This window comes from Salvelinus alpinus, chromosome 20, assembly GCF_045679555.1.
Source record: "Salvelinus alpinus chromosome 20, SLU_Salpinus.1, whole genome shotgun sequence".
NCBI lineage: Eukaryota > Metazoa > Chordata > Actinopteri > Salmoniformes > Salmonidae > Salvelinus > Salvelinus alpinus.
In genome coordinates this window covers 47,643,823-47,660,121 of record NC_092105.1, presented here as the reverse complement: position 1 = coordinate 47,660,121, position 16,299 = coordinate 47,643,823, and the positions used below count along the sequence as shown (strand labels likewise).

At 41.8% G+C, this 16,299-nt stretch overlaps 1 protein-coding gene across 4 annotated transcripts in view; it reads left to right on the top strand.

The window, feature by feature from the left end:
- Positions 1-16,299, top strand: part of LOC139547023 (collagen alpha-1(XVIII) chain-like) — a 159,509-nt gene that overhangs the window by 71,327 nt on the left and 71,883 nt on the right. For 2 of the 4 annotated variants that reach the window (XM_071356066.1, XM_071356065.1), the window contains exon 1: positions 2,439-2,915. The exons of 1 other annotated variant lie outside the window; for it this stretch is intronic. In XM_071356066.1, the coding sequence (XP_071212167.1) occupies positions 2,570-2,915 (346 nt within the window). In that variant the 5' untranslated portion in view covers positions 2,439-2,569. Of the gene's footprint in view, positions 1-2,438; positions 2,916-16,299 lie in introns of those variants that run through there. One more of the 4 variants, XM_071356067.1, reaches the window with a different exon arrangement.

Here is a 16,299-nt window from a genome sequence, read left to right as displayed (position 1 = left end):
ATAAATGTATTTTTTTTTACCTGAGTTGGACAACACTCGCATCCAACTGCTTGTTGGGGTTTTCAATCATTCAGATTTTATTTTGATTATTCACGTTCACCGTGAGAAAGTTTTGATAGTTTTGCTTTAAACGGTCAGTGTATTTTGTCATTTTTACATGAAGTACAGCAATCCTTTTTGCGAGCTGCACATGGTCAGGACAGTCATTGGTCAGGGTTGGAGAAACTCAATGTAAAATTCCAAGCGGTCGAAACCATTCGCTTTGGAGATGGGGTAAAACATAAATATTGACGTAGCACTAGCTCAAAACATTTATCTGCAAAAAAGTACAAGTTAATCAGTGGGTGATGGTGATTTCAAATAATAAATTGAGGGAGATGACAAGCATAAATTGCCTCCACCCTTAATCTGATAGTGGGGTGGAAGATGCTCAGTCTTCCCTATGGCTCAATTCAGGTGCCTACACACACCATTGAGACACACACACACACTATGAGACGGCTATTCAGATTAAAGAAGTCATCCCATCAGCAACAAATTTAAATTACTTAAAAAAAATTTTTTTTTAAATCCAACAGAATCACAGCGTATGGTTTCAAACTAAAATGTATGGTTCCTTTATCGGAGCCCATGTATTTACACTGAACAAAATATATAAATGCAACATTCAACAATTTCAAAGACTTTACTGAGTTAGTTAATATAAGGAAATCAGTCAATTGAAATAAATTCATTAGGCCCTAATCTATGGATTTCACATGACTGGGAATATAGATATGCATCTGGTCACAGATACCTTTAAAAAAAAAAAAGTAAGGGCAAGGATCAGAAAACCAGTCGGTATCTGGTATGACGACCATTTTCCTCACGCAGCGGGACACATCTCCTTCGCATAGAGTTGATCAGGTTGTTGATTGTTGCCTGTGGAATGTTGTCCCACTCCTCTTCAATGGCTGTGCGAAGTTGCTGGATATTGGCGAGAACTGGAACACACTGTCGTACATGTCAATCCAGGGCATTCCAAACATGCTCAATGGGTGACATGTCTGGTGAGTATGCAGGCCTTGGAACAACTGGGACATTTTCAGCTTCCAGGAATTTTGCACAGATCCTTGCGACATGGGTGCATTATCATGCTTAAACATGAGGAGATGGTGGCAGATGAATGGCACAATAATGGACCTCATGATCCCGTCATGGTACTTCTGTGCATTCAAATCGCCATCGATAAAATTCAATTGTGTTCCTTGTCCGTAGCTTATGCCTGCCCATACCATAACCCCACCGCCACCGTGGGGCACTCTGCTCACAACGTTGACATCAGCAAACCGCACGCCCACACGACGCTATAAACGCTGTCTGTCATCTGCCCGGAACAGTTGAAACTGGGATTCATCCGTGAAGTGCACACTTCTCCAGCGTGCCAGTGGCCATCGAAGGTGAGCATTTGCCTACTGAAGGCGGTTAAGACGCCGTACTGCAGTCAGGTCTAGACCCTATTGAGGACAACGAGCACGCATATGAGCATCCCTGAGACAGTTTCTGACAGAAATGATTTGGTTGTGCAAACCCAGTTTCATCAACGGGCGGCTTGTCTCAGACGATCCCGCAGGTGAAGAAGCTGGATGTGGAGTTCCTAGGCTGGTGTGGTTACACGTGGTCTGCGGTTGTGAGCCAGGTTGGATTTACTGCCAAATCCTCTCAGCAACTCTGGTAGACATTCCTGCAGTCAGCATGTCAATTGCACACTCCCTCAAAACTTGACTGTGGATTTGTGTTGTGTGACAAAACTGCACATTTAGGATTGTGAGTGGCCTTTAATTGTCCCCAGCAGAAGGTTCACCTGTGTAATGATTATGCTGTTTAATCAGATGTCAGGTGGATGGATTATCTTGGCAAATGAGAAATTAGCACAAACAGGGCTGTAAACAAATTTGTGCACAAAATATGAGAGAAATAAGCATTTTGTGTGTGTGGACAATTTCTGGAATATTTTATTTCAGCAGCTCATGAAACATGGTACCAACACATTACATGTTGCTTTTATATTTTCGTTCAGTATAGATGCGTATCGAATTGTTCATGAATGGAAAAGTGCACGTCCTTAGGTCCTACTACTTTTACCTACTTTAGTTTTTAGGATAGGGTGTTTCTCTTATACTTGTACAAAGAGATTAACTCAGGAGGAACAAATGTCAATTTTCTATAAAACATTGAAAAGCACCAACATTTAAATTGAAAGGCAAGCAGACATTTTTTCTAAAGGTATCACAGCAGAAGAGACCCTTTTCACTGCTGTGACAAAAGGAGTGTAGGAGGAAGAGCTGTGGGAGGGAAAGATTAAGAGTATAACCAATAAGGAAGAGACCTCTCTCTGCCGTCCTCCCTTTAGATTAAGACACTCCTCTTCACTTTTCCCCCCTCTGGCTGGTGGGCTGTGTGTGGTGACTCTGCAGAGCACTGGAGGAGAACGGTGCATGTGGAGTGAATCAGTGGCTGTGGGCAAGTCACAGTTCACTCTGGGAGCCTGATCAACGCTGCTGGTGGAGTACTAGTGGGCAGCAGCAGGATGGATTGCAGGATTGGATTCCAGCTGGGTGTCTCTTTTTTACTGGTACTCTTGGTGGGCCGTAGTGAGGCGTTGTGGTTTTCCTGGGGCAGTACAGACGGCACCACTGAGGCCCCAACACTGGACAATGAGGGATCTGGGAACCCTGTGGCTAGCGGGAAATCACCAAAGCCGGACAACGTTGGAGAAGATGGGGCAGAGATCATTGACGTAGCTAGTGGAATACGTAAGTTTGTGCAAACTTGGGACCAGAATTCAAAGGCCACGGAGACCCATAAGCTGACCACTGTGAGGTCACAAGCCAGGAATGAGCGTCCAATGTCCACGTCAAGGGGAAGTAAACCTGGTAAAGGCACCTCTGCATTATGGGGTCTGGATCTGGTCTCTGGGGGTGGTTGGGAGTCTGGATTTGGATTTTGATCTGGTTCTGAATTCGGATCCGGGTCTGAATTTGAATCTGAATTTAGTTCTGAATTTGACTGTCTGAAATCAGGCTCGGTTCTGAATTCTGCTCCAGGTTTAAAACTGGTTCTGGGTCTCAATTTGTATCTGTATATGGGTCGAGCATTGAATCTGAATCAGGAGCTTCTGTGTGGGAGAACCAGGAGGGAAAAGTTATACATACCGACCTCACGGGTTTAGCAGAGAATGTCAGTGTGCTTGCTGGGACAGAGCATGGGACGCTGGGTATTACCCAAGTGGACCTTGCAGAAAGTGCTTTGAACAAGCACAACAAAACAGGGGCATGCTATGGGTTACCCCATAGACAGTCAGCCTGTCCCAAGAGTTAATGTCTCGAGACAACTTGCAGTAGCAATAAAACAATTAACTGTAGCTCTAGTTGGAATGCCAATCATTTTAACTCTGGTGAATACACTTTCAGGTGATTTACTAGCCTGTTTCAACAACTACCACTCTAGCTACTAGTGAGGCGCTCCGCCCCAAAATCCCCACGTTGCTTGCTCATAGATTCCCGTTTGCTTTTTTGCAAATCCATGGGTGGCGACAGCTTTGCGGTGCCCAACTTTCTCAATCACAGCAGCGTGGAGGACATCCGGGCTGTTCTGGTGGAGTGGGTGTGGCTCTTGCGGTCACGCTGCCACCATAGCCTGGAGTGTTTTTTCTGTTTGCTGCTAGTGCCCAGGTGCGGTGATAGCCCCCTAGGCCTGCGAGGTCCTGCTGGACAGTCCTCGACGACGGCCAAACTTGACGACGGCCACTCTCTTCCCGATGAGAAGGACTGTTATCAGTCCTTCAAAGACAATGGTGTGAACATAGACTAAACAAACATGACACTGGTGGTTTCCAGGTGCGGCCTGAACCTGTTGAATGTCAATCTATGTCCAAGTCTTCCGGTTGGCATGTGACTGATAACTCAAATATATCAGAAAGTATAAAAAACACACCGTATCAATATTTCACACTCTGCGTAACCAATCGGACAGGAAAGTTAGATTTTCTGGAGAGCTAGAGGTGGCCTCTAAGGATCCTTTAACATACAATAATGTCAATTAGTTAAGGTGCAGGATACAGAGACTGCTATTAAGGTAGAGCGACTTAAATGTCAAAGGGGGACATGTTTTAGGCACACCTAGTTTTAGATTATTCAATTAAACCTGAGTAAATTGCCGAAGGTCGCAGTTTCATTCCATGTCATATGATTTGTCCCTCCCAAACTTAAAGGGAGTATTTATAGAGCAGCCATTTGTTTCAAGTGCACTTAAAGGAGGGAGCGACACTGAAATGCACTGTACGTTCTATACATTCTCTCTTGGCATGCAATCTTTACACCAACAAGCTGTCACTTATGTGTATTCATGGCATAATTCATTGGAATATTGATAGAACATTTTACAAGCAGTACTTATGCGTGGTAATTTTGGATTGAAAACAATCGCACTTGTATGAATTGCTTGCCAAAGTTGAGACGTGCATTCGGCTCTCTAAATGTTCAAATTAAGCTGTCATGTTACATTGAGCGCATGGGAAGTGATTCTTTTGGCTTTTGTGGTTTGGCCCTACACATTCAACCAGGGAAAGGGAAACCTGGTCTTTATGCACAACTGAATGCATTCAATCAAAATGTGTCTTGCGCAGCCAACCCCTCTGAATTAGAAAGGCGCGAGGGGCTGCCTTAATCGACATCCAAGTCATCAGCGTCCGGGGAGCAGATGTTGTTGAGGGTTAACTGCCTTAAGAGCAAAGTGGTAGATTTCTTTCACCTTGCTGGCTTGGGGATTCAAACCTTTCGTTTACTGCCCCAACGCTCTAAACAGCTAGGCTACCTGCCCAACTTTGTCTGTGAACATACTTGTGTGACAGTTTACCTTTATTTTAGCTTGGTGACATATTGACACCAGCTGTATGTCGTTCAATGGCCTTGAGCATGATAGGGAAAGAAGAATGGTACTGGTAGATAAAATATTTTTTCCCTGTACAACATAAACCTTATTCAGTCTGCATATAAAAGTGGGAACATTGTTTTCAGCAACAGACTTGTTTTGAATGACACTGACTGAACATTTTTTTCCTCTGCTAGTTGGGTAGAAGTAGGGTTGTGCAATAATTAGCCTATGCCATCAGTGTACCAGGATAGTAGCTTATTATATTAAGTCAGCTCTCAGCCATCACTGATCTCTCTTGCAGCCTCCGATCTCATTAGACTCCACCCTGCTGTTATAGTACAGTGAGAGGGGGCGCTCAGGATTCACTTTTGGCCCGAGCATGTCGTGGCAAAATCTCTAAACCACATATTGAGCTTCAATTTACTTCTCTTTGCCATGTAGTCATTTGGAAACGCGTATGGTTATGTTTCTCACGTCAAATTAGTGCATTTTCTTTTTTTATGCACAACTTTTCAAATACTTCAACAGGCTAATTTTCGAAAATGGAAAACATGAAAATTTTGCTACAATGTTGGAGAGGAGGTGCTGTGGGTATGTTTAAATGTTAAATGAATACGTAATTCGAAAGGAACAAAATACAAGACATTTTCCCTATAAAGACCCTATAAATGTGACTATGGTTAAGGGTAAGGCATTCCACAGTTTGCAAGAAGTACAGTGCCTACAGAAAGTGTTCATACCCCTTGACTTATTCCTCATTTTGTTGTTACAGCCTGAATTCAAAATGAATGAAATATATTTTTCTCACCCATCGACACACAATAGCCCATAATGACAAAGTGAAAACGTTTGTAAATGTATAAATTAAATACAGAAATATCTCTAAAGTATTCACACCCCTGAGTCAATACATGTTAGAATCACCTGTGGCAGTGATTACTTCTGTGTAAGTCTCAAAGAGCTTTGCCACCTGGATTGTACAATATTTGCACATTATTCTTTCTAACATTCTACAAGCTCTGTCAAGATGGGTTGTTTGTCATTGCTCTACAGTCAACTGTAACTAGGCTCCTCAGAATGATCCGATGTTGTCTTGGCAAGCAACCAGTGTATTATATATTATTTGTCTCCCAGTGTCTGTTGGAAAGCAGACTGAACCAGGTTTTCCTCTAGACTTTTGCCTGTACTTAGCTCTATGCTGTTTCTTTTTATCCTAAAAAACTCCTTTGTCCTTGCCGATGACAAGCATACCCATAACATGATGCAGCCACGACCATGCTTGAAAGTGGTACTCAGTGTTGTGTTGGATTTCCTCAAACATAACGCTTATTCAGGACATGAAGTACATTTCTTTGCCACATTTTTGGCACTTTTACCTTATTGCAAACAGGATGCATGTTTTGGAATATTTTCATTCTGTACAGGTTTCCTAATTTTCAATCGGTCATTTAGGTTAGTATTGTGGAGTAACTACAATGTTTTTGATCCATCCTCAGTTTTCTCCAATCACAGCCATTAAATCCTGTAACTGTTTTAAAGTCACCATTGGCCTCATGGTGAAATCCCTGAGCGGTTTCCTTCCTCTCTGGCAACTTTGTTAGGAAGGATGCCTATGTCTTTGTAGTATTATAATGTGACTTGCTAAGCAAATTCTACTGACAATGTTTGTCTATGGAGATTGCATGGCCGTGTGCTCGATTTTATACACCTGTCAGCAATGGGTGTGGCTGAAATAGTTGAATCCACTAATTTGATGGGTTGTCCACATACTTTTGTAGTGTACTTTTGGTCATTTTGGTCTTTCCAGAGCTATTTATTCAAGCATTGAAAGAACACCCTGCCAAATGGCCCGCGGCGTAACATTCCCATGTTGTCCATTTCTGAGTCGATAGGATTAGGAACATTGGAGTGTGAGATGATGTTAAAGATGGACTCGGCAACAATCCCCAAATTTTGCAGAGTCCATTTAAAAAAAAAAAAAAAAAACATTCTGCATTAACGTTTGTTTCTGCTTTGCTCTGTAGAGATTACCGGTAGTGTACTTGAACAGTATCATGTTACCTGCAAACTGCACAGCCGGAGGTAGTGTATCCTGTCTCATCTTCCTAGTGGCTTTAGTTTTACCTCTCAGTCCTCGGGGAGCTTCTATGAAGCCTAATTTTAGGACGAGTTTTGAAGATGTTTGATGTCGGACTTTCCGTGCTAGTATTCTTTTTACGACTTTGCATATGAGTTTATTTGCTCTAGAGAGGCAAACACTGATATGATGCAATGTTCTCATGGAGAACATATTTTTAAGAGCATGTAATGTCTTTGGTCGGGTAACCCAATATTTATCGGCATGCCTACCGATCTGGATTTTCTGGAGACCCACTTTGCCGTGGCTAAAGAGAGAGATTTTTGCGCATGTGCAGGATTTTTTTTAACGTAGCTGCTGCCCACACTAAACCTAATCAAAGTTTATTGCATTCACAGATTTGCAGATGTTATCGCCGGTGCAGCTAAATGCTTATGTTTCTAGCTCCAACAGTGTAATAAATACCTAGCAACACAATAACAATACACACATAATCCAAAAGTAAAAAACTGGAAATTAAGAATTATCAGAACGAGCAATGTCCGAGTCCGGAATGTAATATATACCGAGTGTACAAAAACATTAGGAACACCTTGCTAATATTGAGTTGCACCCCCTTTTGCCCTCAGAACAGCTTCAATTCGTTGGGGCATGGACTTACAAGGTGTCAAAAGCGTTCCACAGGGATGCTGGCCCATGTTAACTTGACAACTGTGGGAAGCATTGGAGTCATCTGTAAGTCCTTCGGGTGGTGGACAATTCTTGATACACGGTGGAAACTGTTGAGAGTAAATGACACAGGAGGTTAGTGTTGCAACATTGCAGTTCTTGACACACTCAAACCGGTGCTCCTGGCACCTACTACCACACCTCATTCAAACGCACTTACATATTTTGTCTTGTTCATTCACCCTCTGAATGGCACACATACACAATGTATGTTTCAATTGTCTCAAGGCTTAAAACTCCTTTAACCGGTCTCCTCCCCTTCATCTACACTAATTGAAGTGGATTTAACAGGTGACATCAATAAGGGATCGTAGCTTTCACCCGGATTCACCTGATCACACTGTCATGGAAATAGCTCCTAATGTTTTGTAAACTCGGTGTATAAATGGTGTGTAGAGACAGTATATGAATAGAAAAGGTTTTTACAGTAGTAGCTATTTAGGATGAGCTATGAAGAGAATTGGGTAAAAGCGGGTAAAACTGTATGTAGACATTGTTAAAGTGACCAGTGTTCTGTCTATACAGTGCCTTCGGAAAGTATTCAGACCTCTTGACTTTTTTCACATTTTGTTACGTTACAGCCTTATTCTAAAAATGATTTAAACATTTTATTTAATTTTTTATCCTCAACAATCTACACACAATACCCCATAATGACAAAGCGAAAAAAGGTTTTTAGAAATGTTTGCAAGGTATTCAAAATAAAAAAGATATCTTATGTACATAAGTATTCAGACCCTTTGCTATGAGACTAGAAATTGAGCTCAGGTGCATCCTGTTTCCATTGATCATCCTTGAGATGTTTCTGCAACTTGATTGGAGTCCACCTGTGGTAAATTCAATTGATTGCACATGATTTGGAAAGGCACACACCTGTCTATATAAGGTCCCACAGTTGACAGTGTATGTCAGAGCAAAAACCAAGCCATAAGGTCGAAGGAATTGTCCGTAGAGCTCAGAGACAGGATTGTGTCGAGGCACAGATCTGTGGAAGGGTACAAAATCATTTCTGCAGCATTGAAGGTTCCCAACAACACAGTGGCCTCCATTATTCTCAAATGGAAGAAGTTTGGAACCACAAACTCTTCCTAGAGCTGGCCGCCCGGGCCAAACTGAGTAAACGTTGAAGGGCTTTGGTCAGAGAGGTGACCAAGAACCCGATGGTCACTCTGACAGAGCTCCAGAGCTCCTCTGTGAAGATGGCAGAACCTTCCAGAAGGGCAACCATCTCTGCAGCACTCTACCAATCAGGCCTTTACGGTAGAGTAGCCAGACGGAAGCCACTCCTCAGTAAAAGGCACATGACAACCCGCTTGGGGTTTTCCAAAAGGCACCTAAAACTCTTAGACCATGAGAAACAAGATTATCTGGTCTGATGAAACCAAGATTGAACTGTTTGGCCTGAATTCCATGCATCACGTCTGGAGGAAACCTGGCACCGTCCCTACGGTGAAGCATGGTGGTGGCAGAATCATGCTGTGGGAATGAGTGGCCCAGCCAGAGCCCGGACTGGAGAGACCAGAAAATAACTGTGCAGCAATGCTCCCCATCCAACCTGACATAACTTGATAGGATCTGCACAGAAGAATGGGAGAAACTCCCCAAATACAGGTGTGCCAAGTGTGTAGCGTCATACCCAAGAAGATGGTTAAATGTCCTTTCTCCGCGTGTAGCACAGGGGTCGTTCCACTTTAAATTGACAAGAAAGAGGATTTTGACACCCACCATCTCAGATTGTTCTGAAATAATTTATGTTAGCAACAGATAAGATTAGCATTCCTGCAAAATAATGTTTTGAAATATAATTTGATCTCTGAGAAATGATAGGATTCATATAATGTTAAATAAATATAGTACCTAACATCCGATTTGGACCAAACCTTTTTCTAACAGTGAATTAGACATGAGGAATCGAATGGAATGGTCAAAATCCACCCATGGACCCTCCACAACCCATAACAATCCCACCCCAACAACAAGTATATAGTAACAGTTCTCGGTGTCTGACAAGTAGTATGGAGCTGCAGCTCGGTGTATTGTCTAAATTCTATGTAATGTATTCCCAGTGGATTTGGTGATGTTTTTTTCCCCTGTTCAGAGAAGTTAGTCATTAAAAAAAAAACTTTAAGTCCCATCCTACATCCTGACCACTATATGGTGCTGTTCCTGCAATTAGGTGAAAAAGTTGAGAGTATTTTAAAGGAGTAGTTCACGCAATTTACAAAGTCGTACATATATTGTCATTTTCACGCTTCATGTTTAAATCCTTCTAAAGTGTCTGAAATGTATTGTGTTTTTGAATTTGTGCCACAAATGCAAAAAAGTTAGTATTTGACACAGTGGCCATAGAAACACAACCAAAGCATGGGTTGATGTCATACCTTGTCCATAGACTGCTTATAGGATAAGGAAACCAATATATTATAACCAATAACCTTTTTTTTTTTTTTATCACTTAATAGCAGGAACCACACCATCTATTGGTCAGAACCTGGTATTTGTATATATTGTATTTTGTATTTTATTAGGATCTCCATTAGCTGTTGCAAAAGCAGCAGCTACTCTTCCTGGGGTCCACATGAAACATGACATAATACGGAACGTTAATATTATTTTTAAAAGCACACACAGCCTACATATCAATACATACAAACTATCTAGGTCAAATAGGGGAGAGTCATTGAGCCGTGAGGTGTTGCTTTATCTGTTTTTTTAAACCAGGTTTGCGGTTTATTTGAGCAATGTGAGATGGAATGGAGTTATTGGACACATGGAAACATTGTTGTTGGATGGGACATAAACCTAACAACATAAATTACTAATTTCTCTGAATAGGAAAAAAAATAAACATCTCCATGGGATAAAGAAACAATACTTAACTATAAGTGCACGTCTTTACTTTTCGTACAAATTTAGAACACTATGGCATGAATCATTGTCTGTCTCATCTGATGCATACAGTATCTAAAATTGAATTCATTAAGATATCGTCAACAGTCACTGCTGAACAGAATCTGATGCTTAGTGTGAGGTTGACCTAAATTATCCCATGGCCTGGCACAACAAGTATTATGCTGTTCAATACTTGACATCAAATTGACCTCACAACTTCATGGTGTACCCCTTATTAACACTGAATAACATGGTTTGAACAAAGGCATGGAAAGCAGGAAATTAACACCAAACCCATAGTCATGTCTAATGCAGAAAGTCCAAAGTAACATACAAACAGTCCTTGTTTGCCTCCAAATGTAATTTGTTGTTTAATTGAGTTATTAAACATTATATAACCTTATAGAGAACATATGCTTTGAAAACATCAGGTAATTTGATTTTGCAACCATGGGGTTTCCATGTGTCCACTGTTGATCTTTGACCCCCATAAGAACAGGTCTAGACAACGTAACAGCGTGTTGTGATGTGAAAGGCATTATTGCAGTTATCAGGCGCCCCAAGGGATGTAGTGATTGGTGACGAAGCATAGCCAGAGCGACTCCAAAGTTCACCAATGATGACATTCCCGATCCGCCAGATGTTTCCCATTTTCCCATGGAGAGTTTTGGAATCGAACTGGCCACCAGATACGGGGTTGCGTCCTGACTTCAAATCCCAAACTGTCACTTCCCTTCGTCTCCCTACTTATCTTCAGGAGTTCTGGGATTTTCCCTGAAAGAACCTTGATAGGGCAGTGTGATGACGATTGCATCATCTGTGGACCTATTGGTGCGGTAAGCAAATATGAAGTGGGTCTAGGGTGACAGGTAAGGTGGAGGTGATATGATCCTGGACTAGTCTCTCAAAGCACTTAATGATCACAGAAGTGATAGTCATTTAGTTCAGTTACCTTTGCATTCTTGGGTACAGGAACAATGGTGGCCATCTTGAAGCATGTGGGGACCGCAGACTGGGATAGGAAGAGATTGGTGTCAGAGGAAGGCCCTAAAAATTGTCAAAGACTCCAGCCACCCTAGTCATAGACTGTTCTCTCTGCTACCACACGGCAAGCGGTACCGGAGCGCCAAGTCTAGGTCCAAGAGGCTTCTTAACAGCTTCTACCCCCAAGCCATAAGACTCCTGAACATCTAGTCAAATGGCTTCCCAGACTATTTGCATTGCCCCCCTCCACACCACTGCCAGTCTCTGTTGTCGTCTATGCATAGTCACTTTAATTAAATCTATGTACATACTACCTCAACTAACCGGTGCCCCCGCACATTGACTCTGTACCGGCACCCCCCTTTATATGTTATTTTTTACTGCTGCTCTTTAATTACTTTTATCTCTTATTCTTATCCATATTTTTTTGAAACTGCACTGTTGGTTAGGGGCTTGTAAGTAAGCATTTCACTAAGGTCTACACCTGTTGTATTCGGCGCATGTGACTAATAAAACACACCAGCCAACTGGTCTGCACATGCTCTGAGGACGCAGCTAGGGATGCCGTCTGGGCCGGCAGTCTTGTCGGGGTTAACATGTTTAAATGTGACCCCATTCAGGAAACTAGGCGCTAAAATGTATTTTTTTATCAAAATGGCAGATATGCCTACTCGAACATGTGAACTTTCATGTGCCTTAATGTCAAACTTGTATGACATCTGTAAATACGAATAAAATTGTTAAATTACACACCTAGTTGGTTTAGCCACAGAAAAAGTGAGCAACCTTCCGCTAGCCATGATTGGCTGAGATAATGAGTGGGCTGGACATGCTGAGAGATGAGTTTGGATTGTTCTACCATCTAGCACGCGTCAGTCTATTGGAGCCGGTCAGTATGTTTAGGTAATTGTGTCGAATGCAGCTTTTTTTTAAATGTTTCGCATAGTAAAATTGCATAAACCTAATGTCAAGTTAAAATGTACTGTTAGCTAGCTAACGTTTCCTGGCTGACTTGCTAGCTAATGTTATGTGTATGCTCTCCACTTTCTGGAGGACCGAGTTTTGAAATCAGTGGAATTCGAGTATGATAGCTAAGTATGATAGCTAACACGTCCAAACATGATGTATACTGGTAAGATTTTCAGATATTACACGTTTCTAATTTTGACAAAGTAGTTTCATTCAAGTGTACTGTTAGCTAGCTAACGTTAAGTGTATGATCTTATTCCGTGTATCTCAGACAAATTTGTTGACTAGTTATAGCCATAGAACCTGGTTGGTTAGTTACCTGCAGATTCATGCAGGGTAGTACATTTACATTTTAGTCATTTAGCAGACGCTCTTATCCAGAGCGACATACAGTAGAGTGCATACATTTTATTACATTTTTACATACTGAGACAAGGATATCCCTACCGGCCAAGAGCAGACGCTCTTATCCAGAGCGACTTACAGTAGAGAACCACACGGCAAGCGGTACCGTAGTAACATCATGAGTTGTGATTGGTCCATTGTTTAGCTAACTAGCTAGCTAGCTACATGTTTTAACAAAAGACGGGAACGACAGATAGCAAATAAGTCCTTCTGGAAGTGCACCGAATATGATGCTTTCGAATGCTGAGGTCTCATCATGCTCACTGATTGGATTCTCTCCAAGTTATCCTGGATACCCGGTTCTTTCAGCACCCAGGAACATGTTCTGGAGGAGCTCCTGACATGCACTACCGGTCAAAAGTTTTAGAACAGTTTAATTGATTAATGTACTCTGAAATTAAAGCATGGGAAAAATAAACAATTGGAGACAAAAAATCATGGAATCGTTTTTTAAACAAAAAGTTATCTACATTTTTGACTCATCAAAGTAGCTACCCATTGCAGACATAACAGCCGAACACACTCATGGCATTCTTTCTACAATGGAAATTACATATTGTTTCGAAAGTTCTACCCAACACTTGTTGCTGAAGTTCCCACAAATGTGTTGCACTTGTACAGTGCCTTGCAAAAGTATTCACCCCTCTTGGCGTTTTTCCTATGTTGTTGCATTACAACCTGCAATTTAAATGTATTTTATTTTGGATTTCATGTAATGGACATACACAAAATAGTCCAAATTTGTGAAGTGAAATGGAAAAAAATGACTTGTTTCAAGAAATTCGACAAAATAAACAGAAAAGTGGTGCGTGCATATGTATTCACTCCCTTTGCTATGAAGCCCCTAAATAAGATCTGGTGCAACCAATGACCTTCAGAAGTCACATAATTAATTAATGTCCACCTGTGTGCAATCTAAGTGTCACATGATCTCAGTATATATAAACCTGTTCTGAAAGGCCCCAGAGTCTGCAACACCACTAAGCACAGGGCACCACCAAGCAAGCGGCACCATGAAGACCAAGGAGCTCTCCAAACAGTTCAGGGACAAAGTTGTGGAGAAGTACAAATCAGGGTTGGGTTATAAAAAAATATATATCCAAAACGTCCCACAGAGCACCATTAAATCCATTATTAAAAAATGGAAAGAATATGGCACCACAAACCTGCCAAGAGAGGGCTGCCAACCAAAACTCACTGACCAGGCAAGGAGGGCATTAATCAGAGAGGCAACAAAGAGACCAAAGATAACCCTGAAGGAGCTGCAAAGCTTCACAGCGGAGATTTGAGTATCTGTCCATAGGACCACTTTAAGCCATACACTCCACAGAGCAGGGCTTTATGGAAGAGTGGCCAGAAAAAAAGTAATTGCTTAAAGAAAAAAATAAGCAAACAGGTTTGGTGTTCGCCAAAAGGCATGTGGGAGACTCCCTAAACATATGGAAGACTGTCCTCTGGTCAGATGAGACAAAAATGTAGCAAAAACGCTATGTCTGGCACAAACCTCTAACACCTTTCATCACCACCGAGAACACCATCCCCACAGTGAAGCATGGTGGTGTCAGCATCATGCTGTGGGGATGTTTTTCATCGGCAGGGACTGGGAAACTGGTCAGAATTGAAGGAATGATGGATGGCGCTAAATACAGGGAAATTCTTGAGGGAAACCTGTTTCAGTCTTCCAGAGATTTGAGACTGGGACGGAGGTTCACCTTCCAGCAGGACAATAACCCTAAGCATACTGCTAAAGCAACACTGGAGGGGTTTAACGGGAAACATTTAAATGTCTTGGAATGTCCTAGTCAAAGCCCAGACCTCAATCCAATTGAGAATGTGGTATGACTTAAAGATTGCTGTACACCAGCAGAACCCATCCAACTTGGAGCTGGAACAGTTTTGCCTTGAAAAATGAGCAAAAATCCCAGTGGCTAGATGTGCCAAGCTTATAGAGACATCCTACAAAGTATTGACTTTGAGGGGGTGAATAGTTATGCACCCTCAATTTTTCAGTTTTTGGTCTTATTTCTTGTTTGTTTCACAATAAAAAATATTTTGCATCTTCAAAGTGGTAGGCATGTTGTGTAAATCAAATTATATAAAGCCCCAAAAAATCTATTTTAATTCCAGGTTGTAAGGCAACAAAATATAAAATATGTCAAGGGGGTGAATACTTTCACAAGGAACTGTAGGTTGCTTTGCTTTCACCCTTCTGCCCAGTTCATCCCAAACCAGCTCCATGGGGTTTCAGTCTGGAGACTGTGCTGGCCAATCATTGATTTAAAGCCTATGGTCTTGTTCTTTTCTTCTAAGGTAGTTCTGACATTGCCTGGAGGTATGCTTTGGGTCATTATCTTGCTTTAGGATGAACCCCTGACCAACTAGGCGTACACCAGAGGGTCTTGCATTGCGCTGCAAAATGCTGTGGTAGCCATTTTGGTTCAGGGTGCCACTCACTCTGGATCCAGCAATAGAGCCCCAGACCATCACGCTTCCTCCATGTTTGGTGTCACACTGAGGAATCACCCTTTCGCCTACTCAACGGCGTACAAAAACCCTACGTGATGAACTGAAGATTTCAAATTTTCATCAGTCCGTAAGACTTTCTTCCACTCTTCAGTAGTCCACTGGTGGTTCTTCATGGCCCAGGCAAGCCTATTTTTCTTATTTTGCCATCTTAGCAATGGCTTTCTTACTACCACTTGACCCGTCAAACCTGCATCCCGAAGTTTTCTCTTCACTGTTGAAACTGAGACTTGCTTACTTCGACCAGTGTTAAGCTGTGCTTGACGCTGGTGCCCTGTGAGCTGCCTATCACGCAAGCTGTTGACTCTCAGAAACTTGTCTTCTGATTCTGTCGTGGCTTTGGCTTTGTTTCCTCCAGTTTACAAGTGCCTTTTGATGGTGTAGGAAACTACTCACTGACACCTTGGCGTTCTTTGCAATTTCTTTAAAGGAAAGACCTACACTTTTAATGGTTATAATGCTCTGTCTTTTGTTAATTGCCATTTTCTGGCCATTATGATAGCAATATACTACTTCCTGTAGTACAATACTGTTCAAATAATGCTTAAGAGGGTGTAGTAACAGTCTTTTCCAACACTGCTTTTATATAAATAGAGGGTTTGTAAGTAATCAACAAAAGTTAGGATACCTGTAGGAATTGTTAGCATCAACTTTCAAGGCTTAATTTACTTCCATTGCTGCAGACCAGCTATAAGTTGATAACCCATTACTTGTTCCCTGAAAAAAGGCCCTTTTTTATAACTCTGAAATGTACACGACAGTAGCAAAGAGGTGACATGAGAATGGAGAAGCAACTTGCTGGCATT